Here is a 27,003-nt window from a genome sequence, read left to right as displayed (position 1 = left end):
CACTGTTGGGTCTGCTCAGGCACTAAGAAAGCATCCTGGACCCAGTACTGAATTGGTTTTGATCAAGAGAATTGGGCAAAGACACTGTGTATGCAGGAACAGCTTTCAAAGAGAAAGCAGAGAGATTAGACCTGCCATGGCATCTGTCACTTTGTCCTCAAATTGCCTTCGTCTCTGTGGCCAATACTATTCTGCTTTCACTCTACAGCCACTGTCTTAGATTGCTCCAGTCCCAGCTTTTGTATGCTTAGAGCTTAAGGAGGGTTTCAAAAAGCAAACTGTATGAATTTGCACTCACAGAAGACAGTCATGAACACAAAGCAAGCCTGTCCAATGCTTTTGAAGTTAGGCGAAAGCCTCAGTTTTGGTCTGACCCATACTTATCCTTCCTCACACACATTAGGTGTGGCCCTTTTGTTCAAGCACTGCACTTTTCAGAGGCTCTCTTGGTATCTTAAGAGATTCACCAGCTGAACAAAATATAGTCTCAAAACAGATGTTAGGGGGCTTATTCCTTTACCCTCTCACTTTCCTGGTCCAGAGAGCAGCAATACCCGAAGTCCAAAGGTGCAAACAATTTGATGTTTATTGGGGTGAACTTCCAGCAAGTAGGATTCCAGTTCCCTTCCTTAGTGTCCCCCTTCCCAGCTCTGACACCAGAGCCTTGCCTGTGTCCCTGTTCCCATCCTGTTCCTATTCCCCCTTTAGCAAAACATGATTCCAGTTCCCCCACCTCCAGTCCCTGCTTCCATTCCCCCCACCTTACTTCCTGATTGACTGCAGAATATGCATCTCCTAACAGATTCACGAGATGCTCCTAATTTGACTTTTATGCTGGTTGACTAGTCTCAAACTACACAAGGTGTGTAAAACAGCACTAGTTATACTAGGGAAACAAGTTATCCCAAATTATTTCTGTCACCTCTATGCAGAGGCCACCATTGAGAGGGGTGTCTCTGTTAGTGGCTCTGCCACCCCATTGATGGAAGGTGAGGGTTTTAGTCTTATTTCATTAAAATAGCACCACCCATGAATGTTGGCCAAAGTTAAGCTCTGTAAAATGGGTACACTGATCATTAGATGTCACAGCTCTTATGTCTCTTCTTTGTAATTTGCTAGCTATTGGGCCCTACTTTTCATTAGTGCTACTAAAATGTACAAGAAACCCAGCAATAGTTTCAGTGTCCTGATCTGGGTTATGGAAGAGTTAGTCTGTCACTAATGTGACAAATGGTTCTCTGTATTTGGAGGACAAAATATGCCTAATTTTTCTTTTTCCAGAGATCTATTCTGCCCAAGCCATGTGTGCTTTAGACACATACTTGTGGGACACAACAACATAGGCAAGATTTCCCTCACTCTGACCAGAAGTAAATGAATTTTGACAAATCTTGCCTAAAAAAAGTGGTCTTGAAAAGAGAAACTGTTTCCAAGTCAATTTGTGTTTCAATTATGTCCTAGTGTTAAAATATTTTGGCCATTCTTCCAGCCTCAACACTATTTAAAATAGTACATCCCAGAAAAATCTGAAAGCCAATAGCAGTTCTCTTCTACTTGTAGGCAAGAATACTTACATTATCATGACTGAGCATAACTCCCTTTGGCTGTCCAGTTGTTCCTGAGGTATATATCAGTGTACAGCATTGGTTAGGCTTCTGGGATTCAATGATCTTATCAAGCTGGGAATCTGGAACATCACTGCCAAGGCTCATAAATTCACTCCACTGTATTCAAAAGTAAAGAGCTTGGTCAGGCTTTATACCCTCTTTCATATATGCAACTAAGCTGTCTGGAAGGGGTGGGGTGGGTGGAGGGATTTAAATTGGTGAAGTCCACAACTGTTTTTCCAGTGAGATTTCATAGGTTTACACATCTAATTATATCTTCACTTAGTCCATGGAGGTGTTTCCATCAAGAATTCACTTCAATTATAATAGTGTATACAACTGTGGATACTGGGTGTGCGTGAGAGGAATATGGGGGTGGCCCCAGCACTGATTTTGTTCTTCTGACACATGGAGACATGTTTTGCAGGAGTAGTTTTAAGGGAGCTTCCTGGGCTGGAGTGATGTTTTCATTGAGTCTTGAATGTGTTTTGTCTAAGGGCTTATTTTAAAATAGGACTGGGAACACTTGCAGGAAAGCTATTTTGTGCTTTATTGGAAATGGTGACCCTCCAGGAGAATTGAGATAATGACCTACTTCTCCATGGCTTCTGTGTAGTCATTACATCCATGCTACACCAGCTGTGAAGTTACCACTTGTGATAGTATTCCGCCCACCTCCATCCACTGAATACAAGTGTAAGCAATTTATGAAAACATAATAGAAGATCAAGAATTTTCCCCACCCCAAACTGTTCCCTAATGAACAGGGTAGGGCCCCTCCATGGGTGAGCCATGAGAGATGGTAGTGGGACAGTCAATATTACTCACTACAGTTGAGTGTTGAGAGGTGTACTTGCATACTAAATGCCTCTGAATAACTAGCTACCCTTTGACACTGCAAGCAACACCTCAAATGTTACTTAAGTAACATTACTTACAGTGTAGAGATTTGGTCTTTTCTCCTTAAGCTCTCCATTGTACTGGATGATTGCTTTCAGAAGAGGGAGCTTGTCCTGAACCTGCAGTAAAGAGCAAGCAAGGTATCAGAGTAATCTAGTGTTTCTTGCACCTTCCTTTCAGCTTGAAATATGCAACAGAATTTTCTGATGAAGCTATTGTCTTCAGACTACAGTGTCATCCACAATTGAAAATGCAGCCACCTTTGGAGTGGAGAATGTTAATGCTACTTAATGATTGAGAATCCAACAGGATTCTCAGACTATTTGAACTGGAGGAACTTCAGTCTGGATAATTACTTCCTAACTACCTGAAGTCTTACAGGAACACCTTGATTTCCAGAAAGCATCGTGCTATTTTTAGTGATGCTTAATTTTTGCTTGTGGTATTCTGTGAATGTTTCAGAGCCTTGACTAGGAATGTAAACCATGTGTTTAACTTTAACTACCCTTCAGAGTTGCTTTGGCTACCGGCCTCCACCCATCCACCTCTGGTAAGTAACAGACCAGGTTGGATTGTTAGATTTCAGTCTTCATATTGACCATTACAATCACCTTTTCACTCTAGTCCCAATTTGGTTTCCCTGCCCACTCACAGGAAGGCTTGCAAGCATTAGTGAGTGTGTACACTCCACCGTATCCCTTTAGAGTGCTACGCACACACCAGGTGCAGCTGAAATCGCAGGGGGAAAGTGGGAGTTCTGCCATCTGCTGTACTGTCAAGTCCCCTTCCATCCCCAGCCCAGAAACAGGCATTTCTTGGTTTGCTAGAATAAAATGAATAGAAGAGGCCACACACCCTAGAGTAGAGCTAGGGATGTAATTTAAATACTTGCTTGACTATCTAACCCAGACAAATGCTTTCCATATGCCACTGCCACCCCTTAACTCTATAAAAAGATACTTACTTCTAGGATTTTCTCCAGCTGTTTATGATTCTCCACAACCAGGATATTAGCACCACAGTTCTCCGCTACATAGTGGCAGGCTTCAGGAGAGTTTGTGGTGTAGATGCCTACAGCAAAACCACTATAAATAAGAGTTAGAGGGTAACTAGTCAAGGATTTCAGCCTCAGAAGTTGGCCTCTCTACAGAAGAGCCTTCCCACCTGGAAAAAAAAGTGCTCCAGGATGTAGAGACAGATTAATCTAAACTCCTTTTGTAAGGAGGATACCTCCTATGTGTTAAATTCTAGAAATTGAGATTCCATTAAGGAAGATTTATAATTTGTGTTTTTCCAGGAGCCACAATATACTAGATTGTTTTTGCAGAACCTCAGCTCAGTTACAGGTCTAGTAGTCCCCTCCCTCCCCAACATGAAGTGCAATGAAACAATCTTTCAGGCTAGCATATTATTGCTTCAGCTCAGCATTATGGAAGCACAACATCCTCTAATCTAGTGGCTCTCAACCAGGGGCCACGAGCAGGTTTCAGGGAGTCCGCCAAGCATCAGACTTGCTGGGGTCCAGAGCACAAAACTGAATCCCAACTGCATAGGGCTAAAGCCTGAGGCCCTGAGCCCCACCATCCAGGGTGGAAGCGAAAGCCCGAGCAACTTAGCTTTGCTGAGCCCCCTGTGGTGTGGGGCCCCAGGCAGTTGCCCTACTTGCTACCCCCTAACACTGGCCCTGGTTTTTATATGCAGAACAAAAGTTGTGGGGAAGGGGGGCTCAGAAAGAGCTTGAGAACCCCTGCTCTAATCAAGCTATATATGTATCCCTCTAGTCTGGCTTGTTCGTTTGTTATTAGAGGTACTAATGATCGTTAGAGAGGTATAATCTAGAGTCTAAACATATTTAGCCACAAATAGAGTGGAGGCTTTGACATCAACAATTGTTTCATCATGTTTTTAACATCTATTGGCATCTGAAAGTGTAAGAGTCTTTATAGTGCCAGTGCAAGCTAAATTGGTTTCTTACCCAGCAAGAATAGCTCCAATGTCAGCAATAAACCACTCTGCAGAATTAAATCCCAGAATGCCCACTCCATGGAAACGCTCCAATCCCAACTGTAAACAAAGATCAGATAGGATAGGACTTATTTCTCTTGGAAAATTAAATGCCTTAAAATGAGTTAAGCCATACACTAGCAAGTGTACAGTGGCACAGCTGTACTGGTGCATTGTAAGAGGACTTGTGTAGCTGCTCTATGCTGACAGGAGAAAGCAGTCGACATAAAACCACCTCAACAAGTGGTGGTAGCTATGTTGGTGGGAGAAGCTTCTCCCACTGACAATCCTATGCACACCATTTTTGCCAATGACATGTAGGTTGCTTGAGTGTGTTTTTCCAGTCGTCACGAGCAACATGGTTTTTCCAATGTAAAGTGGTAGTATAGACATGGCCTTAGGACTCACATTAAAGAAATTCCCTGAAGGATTGGCACAGAACCAACACACAAGTTGTTTAAATTTAATCTCAAGATATTGTTGTGTTTTGTTCAATGCTGACACAAAGTGCAAATGCAGACTCCCAGCAAATGCAATAAGACCACTTCATTGGCACGAAGTAATACATTATAGTTTAAAGACCAGATCAGGAATCAGAACTCCTGAATTTAATCTAGACAGATATCAGCTCCCTCTGTGGACTTAAGCAAATTTTAAAAAATGGCAGAAACAAAATTAGTAGGGGACACTTGCATTTAGTATCTTACATAGTTACTTTGAAGGTTAGTCACATTTTAATTTAAAAAAGTGTCAAGTATCAGTAACATCAAGGGCAGCCCTCTTGACTCCATAGCAAACCAGCCCTGGGCTTCAATTGGACCAGGATTTCACATCAGAGCCTCCTGGTTTTGCTGCAGGAACTATTACACACTTAAAAGGGCAGGAGTCTGGGATTTCAGAGCTTCCTTAAGTTAGCCTATAGCTCTAACAGAAAGCTCATGTGATTTTTAGTTTGAAAAATCCTCTAGTCATGAGTGAAACCTGGACAAGAGGTCCAATATATTCAGCCACAGAGTTCCTCCAAGAGGGTGGCGCACAAGATGTTCTATGCTAGTGAAAAGCCAAGCAGAAAGTTTTGAAGCAACTTTTCACTCTTATACAAAGGTCACTTTTTCCAGTTTGGTTATTTCCTTAGTTTTGAGATTTTTATAAATGAACAAAACACATTTCATGGACAGTAGGAGACACTCACATATAGTGATAGCACTGTCAAGCAGAAGCCCCTGCCAGTTGCTGAGAAGTCTAAGAATAGCCTGACCTCTTGGAGAGAGACTTGAAAGATTACACTCTCCAGAACAATCACATCCTTAGTTATTGCAGCAGAGTACACAAATAGAATGAGGCTTGGCTGGTAAGTTTGAGAGTTTTGTAAGGTTGTCTTGAATTTTTGAATATGGGTGGGGAGGGAAGTTAAATGTTTAACTAATAAGTGTTTCCAGAAATAACCCACATTTTTAGAGCTAAAAAAAAGTTACATAACAGAATAAGCCAGGTTTGGAGTTTAAATTTAAAGTTCCTTTGAGGAATGTTATGCATATCCATAAGAGTTCTACAAGACATACCTTAATAAAGCTTTTTGCTGCCTTCCGACATTCCTCATAGTATTGCTTATAAGTTTGCTTTATCCACTTGTCACCCTTCTTTGATGAGAGGGCAAAATAGTCACCATATTTTTTAACAGCTTCCTGGAATAGTTCATGAACAGTCTTTGGTGTCTCACTACCAATACCCTTTTGTTCTAGCCTTAGTTTAACTTCTCCATCCCGTCGTGTTGTCCATAGGCCTGAGGCAGGGGATGAAGCTAGTATTTAATAAAATAAAAATAAAGGTGTTAATTCACATTGGCAAAGGAAATCTAAATGCAAGGCATTACACTGTCACTTATTTTGTACTTTGGGCAAGTTGGCAGGTAGGTCAGATTCTATTTTGAGACTGGAGTTTTGCTGAAACCTAACTATATTCAAACTGTGTGCAAAAGAACAAAATGGGGAACCTGAAACTTCTCCCTCCCACTACTACTACCACCACCACCTTCTAACAAGGAGGGTGCTAGTCTGTGAAAAGCTGCTTGTACAGGACCAGCTGGCACCCTCCTGTGGAGGCCAAACTCATTCAGTGCCTCTGCCCCAAGGGGCTTATCCACTGGCACACAGTGTAGTGTAACATTTAGCCTCCCTGAGGACCACCACCACTGCAACCCAAGCTAAATTCAGCATGGTTTCTCAGGAGACAATCCTGCAGATTAAGTTTCTTTGGTTTTATAGCATGCAATTTTGGAAGGCAACAATTTAAAAGAGTTTAGAGCAACTTATTTGATTGTTATAATCGTTATAAACTGATTCCTATTTGCTTACCTTTGGATCTAAACATATCTAGCTGAGATTCTTCAGTGTTAGTCTCTTCAGTTATTTCAGCGCTATGGTCCTCAACAGTTCTGCAAGCAATAGCATGTACTAAGTATTGGATGTTATTTTAGTACGCTGACCTAAGTGTACAGCATATTCTCACAGTTCTCAGATATTTGAGAGTTTCATAATTTAGTTATGCTAATCCCTTGATACCAGGAGGGGGATTTTCCTACTATATTGTTGGTCCCCAATATTCTGGATTTGAGTTTGTTGTTCCTTTTACTGATAGTCTATATGGGGCTAACATAGCAAGACAGTCCCAGCCTCAAAAAGTTTACAATCTAAATCTGAAGTGTTTGTTAACAAATTTGAACACAACTGGTTTTGATGCTAACATGAACTGATTACTTGCATTTCCAGGCAAGCTGTGGCTGAACTCATAAGCTTGGCATCCACTGGCAGCTAGGAAGACTGGCACAATTGAAAAAACAAAAAAAAAAAAAAAAAAAAAGGACTTCCCAAGTTGTGGACTTAAAGCAGATGCCAGAAGTGGAGGAGCTCTTTTCTGCTCCTTCTAGGGAACAGGTCTTCCCTACTCACTAATACAGAGAGCCAATCCAGGACACTTGGCCCCAGCAGCTTTCCCTCCTTACCACTCAGATTAGTGGTCACTCAGCACTCTCTCAGGAAAGTCCCTAACAGGCCCCCCAACTTCCCTAAGAAGGATTCAGCAGACTGAAAGTAGGTAAATTTTCACAACCTCAAACACAGCTTTTTCCCCTCAAACTAGTATGCTTCAGGCCATCAATAGTCAACAGAAACCACCACATGATGCCAGATGTGTCAAAGGAAGGTGAAAAACTCCTTTGGTCTGATTAGTCCATTAAGGGAAAGTTTCCTAACACTTAGTTAATGGGTGGCTTTTCTCTTGAAGCATGAATGTTTATATCCCACAGGTCCATAAGATGGAATGCAGTAGATCCTCTGAGTCACAAAAAAGTTAATTTTGACTCCTACTTAAGTTGTTTGCCTCAATAGTGTCTTGAGGTCTCTTAGCCCACCATGCATCTCTAGATGCTTTAGCACATTACACACACAAGTCCCCACCTCTTCTAAAAAGCCATGGAAGTAGCTCACCAGAATGAGATCCCTTGAGCTACAAGTATAACTGTCCTGCTCTCCTAGTAGTCATATGGATGGTGCTTGCTCCCCTGCACTCTACAAACACGCCATTCATACAGTCACCTTAACTCCTATTAGTCAGCCATGACTGCCAGATTATCTAAAGGTCATTCCCTCCCCCCCAAGGACTGAATATTCCCTTCCATCTTGCATTCTCAAGTTGCCTTCTTGCTTCTCTAAAGTCCGTCACTCTTTGATATCACGGTAGGTTCGTAGGCAGGTGAGCACTTCATGTCAGTACTGAACCATCACTCTTCATGAGAATTCAGATAAGAGGAGAGTCCCACCTTTTGTTCTGTTAAGTACTGATCCACAGTTTTCAAGTGAGGGTATCCCTCGATGTCCACTCCCAGAGGATTTTCTGAGCAAATGCCAGACTTCTAGAATTCACTAGGTTCTTATGACATCATTGATGTCTGAATTCTAGGCTGTCCCTAGCCCTAGGTATCAACTTTGATCCTACATGCAGGCAGGGTCACTAGGACACTAACTGTTGCTATAGAAATAGCAAATCATAGCCAGATCATTGTGACATACAAGAGTCCTGGCACATGATTGCCTGTAGACAGGTCTGTAGTTTTAGCTATTAGCTTTGGTATGAAAGAATGTTGGTCCCAGGCATGTTTGTTCCTGATTCAGTCAGAGTTCTGCCCCCCACCCCAAAATTCTAGTTTCCCCCTTTTGGAAAAGAAACTGAACAGTTCTTCTTAAAATGTAGTTTTCTGGAGAAAACCCATAGCACCTCAAATGCCAGTATGTGTATCACACTGTAAAAGTGAGCAAGCTTGTTTGCTACAGTATAGAAGTGACTTTTAATTGCTAGTCAAGCAGATGGAGGGGATAGGGCAGTTAAAAACAAGCGTTGACATTTTACAGTTAGTACATTCAAAACCAGTGACAATCAGTAAGGTTCAGTTCTTGTCCCCATCCCTAAAGTTCCATGGGTGGGTGCACAATTGCTGTATTTGGAGGCTATTCTCCCAAGATCCAAACTAGAAGGATTTAAACAGATTCTAATCTTTCAAACCACAGCAATTAGGTCTAAGGTAGCTATTTTGACAGTGCACAATAAAACAAAGCTTGCTTCTAACACTATGTTTGCATCCAGAACCAGGAAAGGAGGAAGTAATCAAGTCTGTCCCTTTAGCTTGCTCTGCAAGCTATGGAGTCTTAGCTGTGGGGCCAGCATAAAGTACACTTCATATCAATTTGCACTTCTATTGACAGATTGGCATGGGTAACTGTCATGAAGAATTCATTTTGCTGAAGTGGTTGTGCATTTGAGAGTAGTTCAGGAGGTCAAAGCAAGGGGGAGGGGGAAGAAAGGCTAAGGACTGCTTTAAATCAGGCAGATAGGTACATAAAACTGAAGGCCAACGAGAAGTTGCAGAAGCTTCACTACTTGCTAGGGCATTTGGTAGATGTAAGCTAGCAGAGGATATATTAATACTGCTAAATGGATGCAGAACCACTGAAAAGCCAGACTGGTCATACTTACTGACTCTTATGGATCAAGCAGTAAGGCCACATCATTAAGAAAATAGGGACAGTGTTGCAGTATTTGCAACTAGTAAAATTTACTCTATTAGCAGTACAATGAGGTTGCTTATTAATGGAAGGAAGTTTGGGAAACTATCACAGGGCTAAGTACCACCAGCTTTTAAACATGCTTTGATATTCACTAGCAAGATGTGGGTGGTTTTTCTAGCAGGTTGTGGCACTAGAGTACACAAATACACACTATTACAGCACAAGGCTTCCTTTTGATTTAGCCTGAAAGCCTCAGGCTCTCTCCATGTGCTTCAAATAAAGCAACAAGATTTTAGGCAGAGTCTCTGGAGAGTTTGGCACCTAAATCCCACTAATTTCATTGTATTTGGGAGCTTAATTCTAAGGCTCCTTTGGGAAAAAAGATCCCAAATTCTCCAGCAGCAGTTGGTTTGACAAGGGCCTTATGCTACAATTATGCAGGAGCAAGTGTGAATGAAATATAATCTGCTTAAATCAGCCTTAACTGAAGATTAAAGTATCTTTTGCAAGGCACTTCCCCATTGGCTAGGGTTCAAAGCTATACACAAATCTTTGTTCCAAGCCATCTAAATTAGGGAGGGTTTTATGGGCTAGAGAGTCCTAGCAGACCATAGGTTCACCTGACCAGCTATAGAGTTCTCACCTCAACCACCACAGAAAAATGACAAGGAAGAAGAGAGAAGCCATAAGAGTGGTCATGTGACCCTCCCCTAGGGTTACTAGACATCCCGATTTTATTCGGGACTGTCCCGATATTTACTTGTTTGTCCCATGTTCTGACCGATGTTTGGTTGGGACATGAACTGTCCCAATATTTTGCACTCCGGCACCCAGGCAGAGGGGGCTCATGCCTTCCCTCCCAAACTGAGCCCTGACCCTTCCCCATTGGATCCCTCCCCAAATCCCCACCCTGGCCCCACTTCTTCCCCAAGCATGCCACATTCTTCCCAGGCTTGCATGAATCAGCTGTATGGCAGCACAAGCATTGGAAGGGAGGGGGAAGAAATAAGATGCGGCAGCCTGCTCAGGGGAGGTGGAGGTGAGCTGGTGCCATGAGCTGCTAGTGGGTGCTCAGGCCCCACCAATTTTTCCTATGCTCTGGTGGTTCTCCCCTCCCCACACACACTCCACCATTGGTGGACTGCTCCCCCCTCCTCCCCATCCCAATATTTCATGTCTCAGCTGGTCACCCTCCCTTCCCCAGCAGTATGTTTCAGGGCAGCTGTCAGAGATATAAATCACTGTGGGCAGGGGAAGACCCGGCTGGTGGCTCCTACCCTGTGCCTGGCTGAGCTGCTAGTCCTGGCTGGGCTGGGGAGGACAGGACTTCCTCTTCCCCTGCATGGCATTCAGGGCTGGGTCACATCCACCAAGACTTCTCATCCAGCTGCAGGAAGCTCTGCAAACTGCCCCTGCTTCCTGCACCCATCATTCCTCAGCTGCAAGGGGAGGGATCCCTGTACAGGGAAATGCTTCTCCATCTGCCCAACCCCCATGCATCCAGACCCTTCTGCTGAACCTCACCCCCCCCCATAAGCTCCATTCCCCCTACACCTGGACCATCCAGTTGAGCTACCTGCACCCAGATCCCAACCCCACTGATCCCCACCCACCTTCATCTGGATCCCCTGTAGAGTCCCATCACCAATGAACCCAGACCCCTGCCCCAACAAGCCCATGCACCCAAATTCCCCCCCCCCCCGGCACACCAGATCCCCCACTGAGCCACCCACACAGAACCCTCTCAACCGACACCTGGATCTTCCCCCTCCTCCTGCATTAAGCCCCTTCACTCTTGAATCCTGCCTTGCTGAGCCTGCCTGCCCACATCTAGCCTGGGGGGGCAGGGGCGGGGGTGTTTCTGGGCTCCTTGAGCATGCCAGGGTTTGGTTCAGCCTCACCCGAGTCCATGTCCTCAGTGGGAAGTCACTGTGCAGCTCCCACCTCTGTGCAGCAAAGATCCCCCTGACTTCCCTCATATGAGGGACAAACAAGATGTCCTTTCCTACATCCTGGAGATTTCCCTGCAAACAGCCAATATTTGTTTACAGTATAGCAACATTCTGTAATACAGAAGTGCTAAGTATTAGACACAAATGGCCAATGCCTTTCTACAAATATAAATTCTGCTGGAGTTAACATTAAATGTATACTCTTTTATAAGAGAAGTTTAGTCTGCCTGTACAGAATGCTTTTTGAACATACACTATGCATTTTAGAAGCTAGTCACTGCACTATGTAAAGCAAGTTCTATTCTGCTTTTACTTCCTCACAGCATTAGATTTTATAGTACAAGCCCATGTTAATGTAGATCATGGAAACTATCATAGTTGTCAATCAAATGGGAATTAATCCAAGTAGAACTTAAAAAAAGAACCTGGACAAACCTGGATGCAGAGTTCACCATGACATCACTAGGAGACACCTCACACAACACTGGAACATCTAAGTTAGAGGCTGCATCTGGCAATACAGTACCCATTTCTGATTCAGACAGCATTGTTCCTGCAAAAGATTAAAGTGACAAAGTGAGAGTTTAAAACAGCTTTAAGGAAACCAGTTCATCAATATTTTGTTATCTGAATAAGCCAATTCAAACAACTGTCACTGAAGGCAGCAGTACTTCTATTTGCAAAAATAAAATAAGATTATTTATCTGGTCCAGTAGTAGGATGGCACTATAGAATATATTCTATGAGATTTAAGAGTTGTTAGATTTTCCCCCAATTCATTTTTAAAAGAACAGTATTTGAACTGCTTACAATTTTGAACACTTCATTAAAAGGTTCCCATTTATATCCTACACTGTTTAGCCAGAAACACTGAATTTAGATCTTAACCCCAAAAAAACCTAACCAGAGTTATGGTTTAGAGTCACACAGTGCATTGTCAGTGCAGAGAAGGACTGGACAAAAGCACAGTCAGTATAAGCACAGATGTGTAACATCCTTTATTTTTAAATTAGCGCCCACCAGGAAGAGTGATAGCATCTTATGTCATGTGTTCTCTGCATTGCAATTGGAAGTAGCCCATCACCCCACTTTTCTCCTTATATGGAAATGCTGATCATGTGTTTGTTCCTCCTCCTCCCCCCCGCAACACCAGCACATGCAAATACTTTCTTAGAGGATGCTGGCTAGTTTCCTTTTTCCTGCCTGGAACATGTCCACAGCAGTTGTGATGTGGTCACAGCAACAGGGTTACTGTACCTTAGGTAGTCAAGAGAGCCCTTGCATGCAAAGCATCCATTACATTTGAACACGAAGTATGCACAATTCATTTTTGTAATATGACAGTTTAGTAGCTGCCTTCTTCCTGAGTGGGTTTCATAGGCCATGTCTACATCTAAAATTTTGCAGCGCTGGTTGTTACAGCTGTATTAGTACAGCTGTATAGGGCCAGCACTGCAGAGTGGCCACACTTACAGCAACCAGCGCTGCAAGTGGTGTTAGATGTGGCCACACTGCAGCGCTGTTGGGCGGCTTCAAGGGGGGTTCGGGGAACGCGAGAGCAAACCGGGGAAGGAGACCAGCTTTGCCGTGGTTTGCTCTCGCGTTCCCCGAACCACCCTGCAAACCGCAGGGAAGGAGACCTGCTTGTTCGGGGAACGTGAGAGCAAACCGCGGCGAAGCTGGTCTCCTTTCCCAGTTTGCTCTCGCGTTCCCCGAACCTCCCTGCAAACCGCAGGGAAGGAGACCTGCTTGTTCGGGGAACGCGATAGCAAACCGGGGAAGGAGACCAGCTTGATTACCAGAGGCTTCCTCAGGTATGCTGGGATACCTGCTTATTCCACGGAGGTCAAGAAAAGCACTGGTAAGTGTCTATACTTGATTACCAGCGCTGGATCACCAGCGCTGGATCCTCTACACCCGAGACAAAACGGGAGTACGGCCAGCGCTGCAAACAGGGAGTTGCAGCGCTGGTGGTGCCCTGCAGATGTGTACACCTCCTAAGTTGCAGCGCTGTAACTCCCTCACCAGCGCTGCAACTTTCTGATGTAGACAAGCCCATAGTCAGCATTAAGTGACTGTATCACTATTTTGTCTTAAAGGTTGAGTTTGTGCATCTAATTAACCTAATGCTAGAAGGGTCCGTTTTACCTGAGCTTTGCATTAGTCAGTACATAGGCCTCAAACTCAGGATATCTGGGTTGGGCTTTATTTGCTCAGAAGAAAGTCATCCTCTAAAAAGGGAGGAAAACACAATCCTGTTAACTCCTTTAAGAGTCATAGTTCACTATGCTATCTATATTTTTTTATCATGCAAGACATTGCAACAACTTTAAAGTTGTCAATATAAAGCACCACTGATACATAAAAACCCATTTATCTGAATTTTAGGTTAAGGGCTGGTTGCTTTCTTCTAGCTAGTCTGAAGCAGAGTCTGCTGAACTGTGGGGCTGAGGGAAGAGGGTAGTAGCAGTTCTGAATCACTCTGCTGCATCAGAACAACTCTTCAAAATATATGGCCATGGTGCAGTAGCCATACAAATCTACAGTATGCTAGACTCTTATCCCAGCAGAAAATTCTTACAGGAGTTAAGAGGTAGGAGGACAGTCAAGCCACAAGCATGGGAGATAAGGTGTGACAATAGGAGAATTCTCTGAAATATCTGTTATGAAGCCTTTGTGTCTCGGTTTCCTTCTGCACTTTGCATCCTAAAAACATTTAAGTCTCCTGCTCAAACAGCATAGGAAGAATGAACGTGTGTCACCTGGTGGTCTGAGTGGAAGAGCTAGGTCATTAAAGACTGGCTCAAACCGACCCCAAAATCAAATCAGAACATCCAGCAAGACCGAGACACCTCAATGACTGAGTACAAACATCTAAACAGCAGGAAGCCCCAGTAAGTTGGACTTGTGACTTAAACTGGAGAACAAAGTATCAGGTGACTTGAAGAAAGGAACTTTTTGGAAAGACTCAGGAGCCCAAACCTGGGGAACAAAAGAGGGAATGGGGTCAAAGGATGAAAAGAGAGTGCATGCATGCGAGAGATGGAGTCCATCACAGCTTGGCTAGGTCCTCATGGCACTGGTTTGACCAGGGAGGAATATAGCTTAACTTCTTCCTCTCTGTGCTAACCTAAGGATTACAAGATTGTCAGGTGACTTAAACAGTTGGGAAAGGCAGCCTATAACAATGTGTTATTGTAAACAAAAAAGAAAACCACACCACCCTCCCACCCCCACAGCATTGTGCTCCAAAGTGGCACAATACAAGTCTCCTGCAGTAGTTTGGCTTGGCTAGATTTGCTGAAGGCCCAGTCTTGAGTACTTAGTTCCACAGGGGCAGGTCCATGTGAGTGCTTAGGGTCTGGCACACTAGAAGGGGTCACTCTTGGAGACTGGTTACTGGCTGGGCCTAGACCAGACCTTGCGACTCCATAACATACAAGGAAGAGCATGGACCAGTGAGCATTATACATTTTGCTCCCTGTATGTTTTCACAGGGATGAATCTACTTTACCAGCAATTGTAAGTGTCTGGTTTCTAAGCCACACCTCACCTGAGCACATGAAGAGTAAGTGAAATAAAGTTGGGCAAGGAGTTTTCATGGAAGAAACTGGCTTAATATTTTAGTTATACATATAGACTAGGATCTCCAAGGGAGTCTGAGGGCGTTAGGTCCTCAGGCCATTGAAATTCAGTGGGTTTTGAGCACTTAACTCCCTTAGGAAATCAAAGCCATAGTTACAGTTTTACTGAGTTACACATTTCCTTACATGGTTCCATTTAGAACATCTAGTAACTTGTTCACCACACCAGTAACAAATATTTACTCGGGTATTAAGTTACCTATAAATCTGAAATGTATAGCTTACCTAGCTTAGTGAAAATAGTGTTTTAAAAGGTTACCATAGTTGTGCTAGTTGTAGCACAACTGTTGGTAAATAAATAAATCATATTAAGAATTATACAAGGGCAGCCACGATAAGAAAGACTGATATTTCTCTGCCTTCATTTCATTTAGTGTAAGTAGTTTAAACAAACAGTTTGTCAGCATTTAGCCATTAGATTGGGTAACTGAACAGAGGCTGTGTCTACACTACCACTTGTCAGTAAAAGTTTCGTCAGTCACGGGTATGAAAAACCACCCCCCAGATTGACATAAGTTTAGCTGGTAAAAGTGCTGGTGTGCACATTATGTCAGCAGGAGAGGCATTACCAACCTCTGTTTCCACATGGACTCAGATGTCAAGTCCACTAAGGAGACTACAAGTCATATCCAAAATATCTAGAGATGAGAGTTCGCCTGCTCTCTCCTACATCCTTGTGAATTCTGTTATAAGGCTGTTCTGCTCTGGAGGAAAGCCAGTAACCAGATCTTCCTCACTACCTGAGTCACAGGCTGCTTAGTTAAAGAATCAACATGGAGACATTCATGTTCCAACAACATTGCACCTCCCCCCCCAAACTGGTTAAGTTTATAGGGCTGTTTAAACTCCTTAATTTTTATTTCATTTGAAATCTTTTCAAATCTATCCACACTGTCTTTCTGAAAGAAGGCCAGTGGATTTATAGACATTTGAAAGATTTTGGCCGTTAGGTACCAACACTTCCCTCAGAAGAAAACTTACTATCAACAATGGCCCATTAAGAGTCAGTGGAAACAATTCCTTTTCAAAGACTTCAATCAGAAATTCGTTTCCTTCTGCAATATCATGCACTGCAACAGGCTGAGCTTTATTTATGTCCACAACTGAAAAAACCTGCTAGACTTCATAGTTACAAGATTTAAAAACATTCTTTCCTGCTACAAGTAACAGTCCAGTTACTGTCATGTTTTTCTTGTGCCCTAGCTATATCACATCACCCTGATCAGACAATGTTTTCACATCTTTACCCAGCAACACACTAGCAGATGGCAAAATAGAAGCACTAGAGACCAAGCAATTCTGGGAGCTATTTATGACATCAACTGGCTACAACCTAGTTGCAATATCATCCCTAGCAGACACAATCTTAGGACCACTTCCTTCCTGGGCTTTAACTGTATCCTTCACTGTCATAATTCTCCACACTGGTAACAGGTAAGGTATAGGGGTACTTGAGTTCCACTAACCTTGCCAACAATCTATCACTTACTGAGACTGTACCCTTTCCTTCCTCAGTTACAGCTTTAACATGATCAACTGTAATCTGCTTTAGAGAAACATTTCCCTGAACCTTATCTAATGCCAGAATCACTTCCAAGATACTAGACAGACACAGGAATTCCCCCCCCCCCCCCCCCACATATACGCTGCTTCTTAGTGCAGAAGAACAGCCATCTTCCTCGGACAAACATTTGGAGAAACTCTCCATAGGCAAATCCTTGCCCTTAACACCGGTTCAGTTTTCTTTCTTTCCTGTAACTGGTTTATGTCATCAACTTGACTGAACAAAGTTTTAATATCATCCCCTATCAAAAGATGCTTAAGTTTAAGCTGGTGTAAGGAACCTATTGCCTAATCTTTAACACCATTCCATTCAATATGGATTCTGGTTAAAGGCACACTTACAGTAAATCCAGAGGATTACAATATTCACACTGATTTGGTAAATCTTTCTCTGACAAAATCTGTTTTAACAAGAGTGCTGTTAGTTGTATTTTGCCCTAAACAGCTTTTACCATTGACTTACATTTTTTGCACAAGTTATGGTGTTATCTTCACCTGAGCTCACAGTAGAAGTATTTACATAAAAGGGGGAGTGTTGGAGGTAACTTCAGTCTCACACCCCCCACACCCACCCCATAGCATCAAACACACTAATATTGTCACAAACTGGATAGATTCTATCCCCATATTGGTTGAGAGGAACTGGTTTCATTATGATAGTTCCTGTTCCTTTGTTTTCTTGAACTGGAGCTTAAGTCTGTCCACTTTTGCCTTAGCTTCTAGTTCCTGCAATCAAATGCACCATTTATTGTTCGTGTTCAAAATACAAGTGTTCTTTCAGCAGCCACTCTTTCTATATCAGCCTGTTTTTTTGATTGCTGCTTTTGTTCAAGTTCTAGCTGCTGGTTTCTGACCACAAGCATTTTCACTGGCAATTAGATTTTTCAGTTCCTGCTCTGGGGCCTTTTGCTTAAATACAACCCTCCCTGTAAGCACAGTTCCAGGCTTTTTCCTGTCAGGATCTTGATCACGGATCCCTTACTTAACTGATTTTTAACCATTAAACTCTCCAATATTAAAGTTAGATTTTGACAAGTGTGGGGTTCTGATCCAAAAGCCCAGTTAACCTGTGGTAGTCTGCATCCAAGCACAACCATACCACTGTTACCGGGGTCCTAGTGGGGAGCCAGCTGTGGTTACTCAATTATGGTGAACTGCAAGGAATGGGGCAGACAATCCCCAAAAAGCTGGTTGATATTCCAATACTTAGATTCACCAAACCAGCATAAACAGCTTATTACGTTACTGGTTACTCCGAAGTCCAAACAGTTCCCTTACAGTGATCCAGCCTCAGGCCCCCATGACATATGATGGAAAATTTCTGTAATTTTGTGTTAACTAAACTAAAAATGTATTAAACAAGAGCATGGTTAAAAGATCAATATAATACAGACATGAGTTCAATTCATTGAGTTTCAGATTCACAGCAGAGAAGTGTGCTTTGTAGTTCTAAAGGAACTCTTTGCAATTCAGTTTATAGTCCAATGTCCAAATCTCACATTCAGAGCTTACCAGCATAACTAGGACATCAGTCTTGCAACTCAAACTTCCCATGAGAAGTCTAAGCAGATCCGAGATGATAGAATCAGGACCCAAGAATCTTTTATACATTTTCATGTCTTAACAAGTTGCAATTCCTCAGGGAACAAAGGTAATTAGGATGATTTTGAAGGAGGTCCATCACCAGTATTTAGCTATACAAATTAACATAAGGCCATTCACAGTGCATTTCAAAGAGATGAATACTGAAATATCCATGTTTATAATCCATTTACAGGATAGGATTTTTTTTTACCTCTGAATTATCAGAACACAGACAGGGACTGTTGATCTCATTGTCCACCCTACTCATACATATGTAAATACACAAACATCATCTCCCCACGTCTTCTGTGGGTTATTCATTTTGCAGGACATTTAACCCTTTCTGGCTATGGGTCACAATTGTCAAGGCTGGATTTATGGTTCAATAGTCTACACCCACACTTTGCTGCCCCCCCCTTCCTCCCTCTGACTGGAAGTGTGTTAACAGGTCACTTCACCTTAACACATTTCAAGAGACTAGTCAACTACTTATGCTTTGTTCCACCTTCTATTTAGCTGTGGATTAAGTTTCCCAGCTCTAGGCTGTCTACGCAGACATGGCTATGTAGTCACAGCTCCAGCACTGGGAGAGCACTCTGCTGGCACTGTAATGAAACCACCTCCACAAGGGGAATGGCTCCCAGCACTGTAGCACTGTCTACACTGCCACTTTACAGCACTGAAACTTGCAGCACCTGTAGTGTAGACACCACCCTGAGTGATGCATCAGTGCAGATGTGCTGCTATAGTGCATCTGGTGAAGATGCTCTATGCCTGGGGTGGCCAAACTGACTCATAGCCACATGTGTCTTTTACAGTTGAAGTGCAGCTTGCAGACCCCCACCCCACCTAAGAGATTGGAGGAGCAGCTTGGGACCTCTGCTTTTCAGTGAGATGAGGTAGGGGCTTCTGCCCAGCAGGGAGTTGGAGTCTCAGGGCTTCTGCCCCCTAGGGTACACCTACTGGGGCTCAGGGCTTCAGCAGGAGAAAGACTGAAGACACATCAGGTGTCTCCCACGGGGCTGAAGCCCTAAGCCCTGGCTCTCAAAACTTTTGAAGATGGTTGTATGCGGCTCAGAGGGTCAGTAAGTCTAGTCACCCCTGCTCTATGCAGATGAGAGCTCTCCCATTGGCATAATAAATCCACCTCTGTGAGAGGCAGTAGCTATGTTGGCAGAAGCAGCTTTCCTGCTGATATAGCATGGGCCACACCAATGCTTAGGTCAGTGTAAATCAGGGGTTCTCAAATTGTGGGTCAGGACCCCAATGTGGGTCATGACTCAACCCCATTTTCACGGGGTCATCAAGGCTGGTATTAAACTTGCTGGGGCCTAGGGTCAAGGCCAAAGGCTAAGGCAGAGCCCCACTGCCTGGCACCAAAGCTTGAAGGCTTCAGCTCTGGGAAGAGAGGGGCGGCTAAGGTTACATGCCCCCTGCCCAAGGCAGAAGCCCTTAAGCTTCAGCCCCCTCCCCCAGGCAGCAGGGCTCAGGCTTCATGGGATCATGTAGTAATTTTTGGTGTGTGTGTGGGGTGGGAGGGGTCAGTGCAATGAAGTTTGAGAACAGCTGGTGTAACTTATGTCACTTGGTGGGTGGCTATTCACACCCTACTTTGAGCAACATAAGTTATAAGTAAGTGGTAGTGTAGATCTGGTCCCAGACCTGGAGAATAGCTCTGTGTAAACTGCTGTCTCACCAACAGAAGTCGGTCCAATTAAGAGATACTATCTCACCCACCTAGTCTCTCTAATATCCTGGGATTGACACAACTACAACACTGGATGCTGGAGCAGTCTAACTTTAAGTACCCTGGAAATATTTCTGAAACAATTGAAAACACTGAAAATAGCTACACCAGACAGGATAATTTCAGCAAGTTGGTTCAGTTTTGGCCAAGAGAAGCTAACTGATGTCTTAGTCCAAGTACTGGAATTTTAGTACAGTTAATATTTCAGTAACATCACTTCAGAGACTGTACTATTTGAGCAAGAAAGGGACTATTCAGTGATTGTATTAAAATTAAATTTGGTCTTAATATTTAGAGCAGGGTGTACCTTTACAAAAGGCAGAGAGTAAAGGTTTCAGATTACATTGTTACTAGTGCAGAAGTACTTTATATTTATGATTTTAACTCTTGATCTCTCGTGCAAAAGGCACTGAATTAGAGGAAGTTAAGTAAGCCTTTATTTTCTTCAATGTGAGCCTAATGGGTGGAGGAAGGGAAGCATGGATTTCAGATGATTTTTCCTGCAATTTCCGGTCATTTACTGGAGAGTGGGTTACATATGGGAAATGCGTGACAGTTGCTACAGCTTCCTCACTCTCTCTCAAAGGTTCTTTGATGATTTACAGCAGGGGTGTCAAAAAATATTGTTCTGTGACCATAATTATAGTTAACATTTCAACATAATGTTGAAATGGTAAGCTATATGGGAAACTTTGCTAAAATTCCCCACCAGCACAGCTTTACTAGTAGGCTATTTTCAGTTTGTGCGTTTGACAGCACATTAGACAGAGGAACCTAAATTTGACTATACAGTCAGTTTCCCTTTTTGTTTGAATGGGGTTTCCCCCCAACCTCAGAAGCAACTTTTTGAAGCATGAAGCTGCAATTTTAAAACCACAAAAATTGAGGACCACCAGTGTGTTGGTGTAGTATTCAAGACTATCCCTTTAACCTGAATTTTTAACCTAACTGAATTTCAAGTCAATGGTACCCCTACTGGAGTCTTTAAAAAGGTAATTTTAAGCTATTTCAGTTTCTACTAAAATGTTATTACAGATTATGAGATAGGGAAATAGTTGTTGCTTAGGGAAGAGTAATAGATGTAGACCTCTCCTCCCCCCTCTAAAAATTTAAACTATTTTATTCCTGCCCAAAATGGGAACTGGAAATTTATCCCCTCTGAGTGCCAGAATTCCCAATTGACTCCTGACCAGATGCTAAAACCTCCATTCACTCTGCCTACCCTTCCAAAGACTCTGTATTGAAAAATGCATACATTTATTGTACAAGAGAACTATAGGTTGAAAAGGACAGTATTTACTGCAGATATTCAGAACACAAGGGGAACTGGCTAGATATGCAGCCTGAAATCCCTACCAGTGAAATTTGGTGAGCCATCACAGCAAGTGTAGTAATTTTTGTTCACTAGTTAAGGCTACACTGCAGTTATAAATTAATTAGTAGGAGCTGGTTAAGAATAAGATTCCTTTTTCTAATTTAAAATTTATGAGAGATTAGACTTATAAACTAATCTAGATCAACAGTTGTGGTCCATGGACCACTAGTGATCTGTTGAGACTGCATAGTTATAGGTTTCCAACTTCCCTTGTAATCATCTGCTAAGCCACCTTGCTTACACAGAATGTTAGAATAGCAGTTTCTATATTTGCCACAAGGGTGTTTTATGATAGTTATGACAGATGGCAGTCCATGTTACCACAAAACAGAAGGGGTGGTGTTCCCTACAGCACAATTATGAGGTGAGCCACATCATGAAAAATTCAGAAACCTTGAGTTAGATACTACTGTGACCATTCTATATTGCAATCCTACTTAACATCTGGATTTAGCTGCCAAATAAATGTGGAGTTTGTTACTGAATGCACAGGGGACATGTTAAAAAAATCCTGGTATGAACTATTAATTTTTGGTGATTGCAGAATGTTCTGAAGTCTTATTCCAATGTTAGGAAAACAGCTGAAATGACTAACACTGCAGGCTCCTTCTGCAGCATCATGCAAGTGTAACCTGATTTCAGCCAATAGACACGTTACAAGTCATTTTGTCACATGATAGTTTCCAGCTAGTGAATGAATATGCTTAAAGGTTACCAGAGAACATTAACATGTTGTAGATGAGGCAGACAGCAGAAGTGCCCTTGTGACATCAGGAAGAAGTACCACGAGTTACAAACACTGATAACAGTTTAACACAAGGAGCACTGTTTACAGTTTATAGCCATCAGCTTTTTCCACAGGAAGTTATGTATGTGATAGGAAGTCTACTAGTGATTCTTTGACACAAAGCTAAATTGATAGTGTTTCAATATAGGCAGATGATGAGATCTCTCCTCTAGGGACTAAAAGCTCAAAACATTTTCATCCAGAATGGAAATAGGCAGTTAACTTTAAAAAAAATTGCACCTGTTTCAGAAGTATAGTGGCAACAGTTTTTACAAGACAACTACAGAAGAAAGGGTATAATATATACAAAGCACAACCTACATCATTTTTGCAGCAGGAACTTCCTCAGCATTGGTTAGTTACCATTGCTAACCCTCCGTTTTAAAAAATGGACTATGAATTTCCCAAATCTGATCAGATATTAGATTTGATGATGTATCCCATATTCTTAATTGGTACTGACATTAAGATTTTAGAGTTTAGTTCAGCAATTAGAGAAATACATGAAGTCCTTTTAAACAACTGTGTCACACTGTTAGAGAGCCACCTGAGCCACACAAGTTATTAGACCTCACCCAGGCATAGCTCTGTTTTAGTATTGACATAACAGACTGTCAACAAAACAAAGGTCTGGAAACCAGGTAGAGAAGCTAATACAGGTGACAACCACAAACATCCTGGCAGATTCCAAATGTAAGGTTATAGGCTGTTTTTGTAGCTAGGAGGACTTTAACCTTCGAGGGGCCTTTTGAACAAGCGTATCGCACGCATCAGAAACGCGCTAATAAGCTGCCAAAGGCTCATTGTTTGCGCCATTGGGGGAAGAAGGGAAACAAAAGAGAAAATAGAATTTCCAGTTATTAGACACACACAGGCTCAAGAGCCCCAGATGAGGTCAGCCACCCCCACCCCCACCCCCCTCGGAGGGGAAGCCGCACACGAGGCACGGTTACAGCGCTTTTCCGTTCGTATGAGCTGGCCGAGGAAGTTTCTGTCCACCCACGCCCTGACTCCGCTGTGGGAGGTGAGGCACCTGCCTCGCCAGCCCCACCCCGAGCGAAGCCTTTGCAGAGCCGGTGCTACCAGGCAGGGCTGTGGGGGTAGCGGGCAGCGCTCGCCGCAGCGGAGCTTCCAGCAACGCGGCTTCCCGCCCGCGGCACGTCTCAGACACCGGAGCTACCGAGCCAGCGGCCACCCGCGGGCGGGGCGGGGCGCGGCGCCTGCAGGGGCGGCGCTGGCAGAGGCGCAGGGCGTGCGGTTCCCAGAGCCCCCGCTAGGCTCCTCACTCCGCCGTGTGGACGGAGCTGCAGCGCCCCAGCTCCTGCCCACGAGAGCAGAGAAAGGGAGTAGGGACCCCCCCCCGTTTCCCCTCCCGGGGGAGCCCCATCACCAAGCCCTACCTGGGGGGAAGGGGCAGCCCCTTCCTCCAGCACCGCCCCACCTGCTGGGCGGTCACATCCCGCCCCCGCACCTGAAGGGGTCTGGGGCAGCCCCGCCATGGGCGCCCGTCCCGCCCCATCCCTGGGGAACCAGCCCCTTCATCCATCGCCCCCCGGCCCCTGAGGGGGCAGCTCCGTCCCTCCCCGGGGAACCAGCCCCGGCCCCTGAGGGGGCAGCTCCGTCCCTCCCCGCCCCCCGGGGATCCAGCCCCGGCCCCTGAGGGGGCAGCTCCGTCCCTCCCCGCCCCCCGGGGATCCAGCCCCGGCCCCTGAGGGGGCAGCTCCGTCCCTCCCCGCCCCCCGGGGATCCAGCCCCACCATCGGCCCCCCGCACCTGAAGGGGTCTAGGGCAGCCCCGCCATGGGCGCCCGTCCCGCCCCATCCCTGGGGAACCAGCCCCTTCATCCATCGCCCCCCGGCACCTGAGGGGGCAGCTCCATCCCTCCCCGCCCCCCGGGGATCCAGCCCCTTCATCCATCGCCCCTGAGGGGGCAGCTCCGTCCCTCCCGGGGAACCAGCCCCACCACCGCCCCCCGTCCCGCCTGACGGGAGAAGGGGCAGTCCCGGTACCTGTGGTAGGTGGGTGGGTGGGCAGATGCCGAGCCTCCTCTCCGCGCGGCAGCGCTGACTGGCCGCCTGTAGGAGGCACCAGGTGCCTTAAGTTTAGAGCGCTCGCGGCAGGGGGCGGGGCGAATCCCCTTCCCCCGCGCGTCACCCCCGGTCTCGTGCCGCTTGAACGGCCCGCGCGCGCGCCCCCGCCTCCCGGAGTGCGAGCCCGATTGGCTGAAGCGCCTCTCGTGAGTGGGCGGGGCCGGGGCCGGGACGCCCTTTCGGAGAGCACGCCTTTTTCCTCCGGCAGCCGCCAGTGACGTAAGCGCCGCGCGGCCTTAGCCCCGCCCCCTTCTGTAACCCTCGGTCGTTGACCTCGGTTAGACCACGTGGCGTCTGCAGCCGCCCTCCCTGCTCAGGGGAGAAGTGCCCATGGGAGGGGACCCGAGGAGCTGTTACAGCAGCGGGGGATTGGCTCAGTTAGCATCGATTGCTTATGAATATGATGGTTATAATCGGCCAGGGGTAGCAAACATAGGGTGGCACTGTGCATTATTAATTGCAGTAATTCATCACAGGCAGGGGATGGCAGGTACCGGGACAATAGGCACTGGGGAACAAACAAAGCAGAACAGCAACAAAGCCTGTAGTAATTTATTGCAGGCCAGTCGCAGGTGCAGTAACAACTCTTGGAGAAGCTGGTGAGTCCCGTGATAGGGAGTGATAAGTGAGGGAAGGTCATGGGGTTGTGCAAAATGGGCCATATGCCTGACTCCTGGTGCCTTGTGGTTAATGTTTTCCCTGGCTTCTGAGGTATAGAAAGTATGGGCCCCCATCAACCTCTCACGAGAAACTCAAGCTGTTTATAGGGTGCTGTGCAATGAAAAAGCCTCAGATTATGATACCATGAAAGCAGCCATTTTAGATCAGATGGGTCTGTCAGCAGAAGGATACAGCCAGAAGTTTTAGGCAGCAAGGTGGTCACAGGGCAAGACTTAGGGGTTTTGCACAAATTACTGGATTGGACCACTGGGTGGCTGAGGCCGGGTGAGTGAGGAATTGGGGAGATTATGGATTTCACTATTTTGGAACAGCTTTTGCAGTGCTTCCCCAAAATCACTAGGTCTTGGGCATAGAGGCATTAACCCACTATTTTGGAAGCCACTGTTAAATTCACTGGGTTCATGGAAGCTGGTATCCCTAGTAAAACAATATGTTCATTTAAAGAACATGACCTGGGGAGGAAAGATGGGGTACTACTGGCTACAGCAGCAAAGATGGGGTACTACTGGCTACAAAGTGCTGAAGAAGAAAAGAGGAAGGAGACCCCCACTCACAAATTGCCAAATTTTTTATTAATGTGGGGGCTCAGGACAGCTGCAAAGGGATTGCCCCTATGTGGACTACAGTAACTCCTCACTTAACGTCACCCTGCTTAAAGTTATTATGTCGCTGATCAGTCAGGGAACATGCTCGTTTAAAGTTGTGCAGTGCCCCCTTATAACACTGTTTGGCAGCTACCTGCTTTGTCCATTGCTTGCAGGAAGAGCAGCCCATTGGAGCCTGATGGGGGCTTGGAATCAGGGTGGGCTGGCAGCCCCCCCTGCCCCCAAGTTCCCTGTGCAGCTGCTGCCCAGCAGGCTGTCAATTGCCAGGCAGTTCAAGTGCCACCCCCCCCCCATCCCCGCTGTGTGCTGCTCCTGCCCTCTGCCTTGGAGCTGTTCCTGGGAGCCTCCAGCTTGTTGTGCATGGGGTGGGGGGGAAGAGGGGTGCTGATGTCAGGGTTTGCTGCTGCTGCTCTCCCCCTGCTCCTATAACACATCTCCACAGAGGAGGGGGGGACATGACAGGGCTCAGAACAGAAGGAGCTTGCAGGCAGCAGCAGCTGCCTTCTCAGCTTCTTGATCTACTTAAAAAGGCAGTGTACTTAGAGTGGGATCAGTGTACTTAAAGGGGTAATGCATCTCTCTCTCTCTCTCTCACACACACACAAACACACACTGCATGTCCCTGAATCTCTCTCTCATGCACACACATGGTGTCTCTCTCACACACACAGAGCACTTTGGAAAGTGGAGGGAGCGGTGTGCTCCAGTGGGATAGGGTGGGCTCATCATCACATTCAGTTTCCACAGGGAATGATGGCACACACTGCCATGCGTCTGTTGTGTCTCCTCCCTTCATTCATGCTGCCTTGTAGAGTGTGAGGCTACATTAACAATGTGTTAACCCTTGAGGGCTCAACTGAGTACTAATTCATCATTTAGCAGCAAGGCATTCCCACCCTCTGCTATTGACAAAGGTCCCGCCTCTCATTGGGGGTGGAATATTTTTGTCGGTGCAGAGCTCTCTCCTACCAACATAAAAGGTGCGTAGTGTAGGTAGCTTTGGTGTGTGTCTCACTCTGTAACAGCAATGTTGAACTACTGATACAAGTTACAGTGTTTACTTTCTTCTTAAAGGTGCAATAGTTATCCCTGTATACGGCACAGTACTCTCTTCCAAGTTTCTACCAAAAATATAGTGTCTCTAAACATAAAAATTATTCAAATCCTAATATGCATATCAAATGTTGCAACAGAGAACAGAGTAGATGTTTCCGCTATACAATTAGAAACTAATTAGCAACATACTGTTGCTTTCAGTGCAGTGCAAAACAAAGCTCAGTCTACATCTACACTAGAAAACATTGTAGCTGCAAACATTAGCCCGCCCTGGCAGTAAGAGCAACAGTGGAAATATTGAGCAGCAAAAAGGTAGCGTGGCCTACTAGATAGGACACTGGACTCAGT

The 27,003-nt window shown here is 44.9% G+C and overlaps 1 protein-coding gene across 3 annotated transcripts in view; it reads right to left on the bottom strand.

Moving 5' to 3' along the window:
* The window catches only part of ACSBG2 (acyl-CoA synthetase bubblegum family member 2), a 36,952-nt gene extending 12,525 nt beyond the window's left edge, over positions 1-24,427 (bottom strand). Inside the window, exons 1-8 of one of the 3 annotated variants that reach the window (XM_030540543.1) lie at positions 24,233-24,427; positions 11,959-12,076; positions 6,866-6,945; positions 6,074-6,312; positions 4,483-4,571; positions 3,472-3,592; positions 2,546-2,626; positions 1,575-1,724 (exon numbers count right to left, since the gene is read on the bottom strand). In XM_030540543.1, coding sequence (XP_030396403.1) covers positions 1,575-1,724; positions 2,546-2,626; positions 3,472-3,592; positions 4,483-4,571; positions 6,074-6,312; positions 6,866-6,945; positions 11,959-12,071 — 873 coding nt within the window. In that variant the 5' untranslated portion in view covers positions 12,072-12,076; positions 24,233-24,427. The other 2 variants (XM_030540542.1, XM_030540544.1) reach the window with 2 other exon arrangements.
* Between the last annotated feature and the right edge of the window lie 2,576 nt (positions 24,428-27,003).

The sequence above is a fragment of the Gopherus evgoodei genome, chromosome 22, assembly GCF_007399415.2.
Source record: "Gopherus evgoodei ecotype Sinaloan lineage chromosome 22, rGopEvg1_v1.p, whole genome shotgun sequence".
Lineage (NCBI taxonomy): Eukaryota > Metazoa > Chordata > Testudines > Testudinidae > Gopherus > Gopherus evgoodei.
Note: the sequence above shows the minus strand (reverse complement) of the source record. Positions and strands in the feature narration are given on the sequence as shown.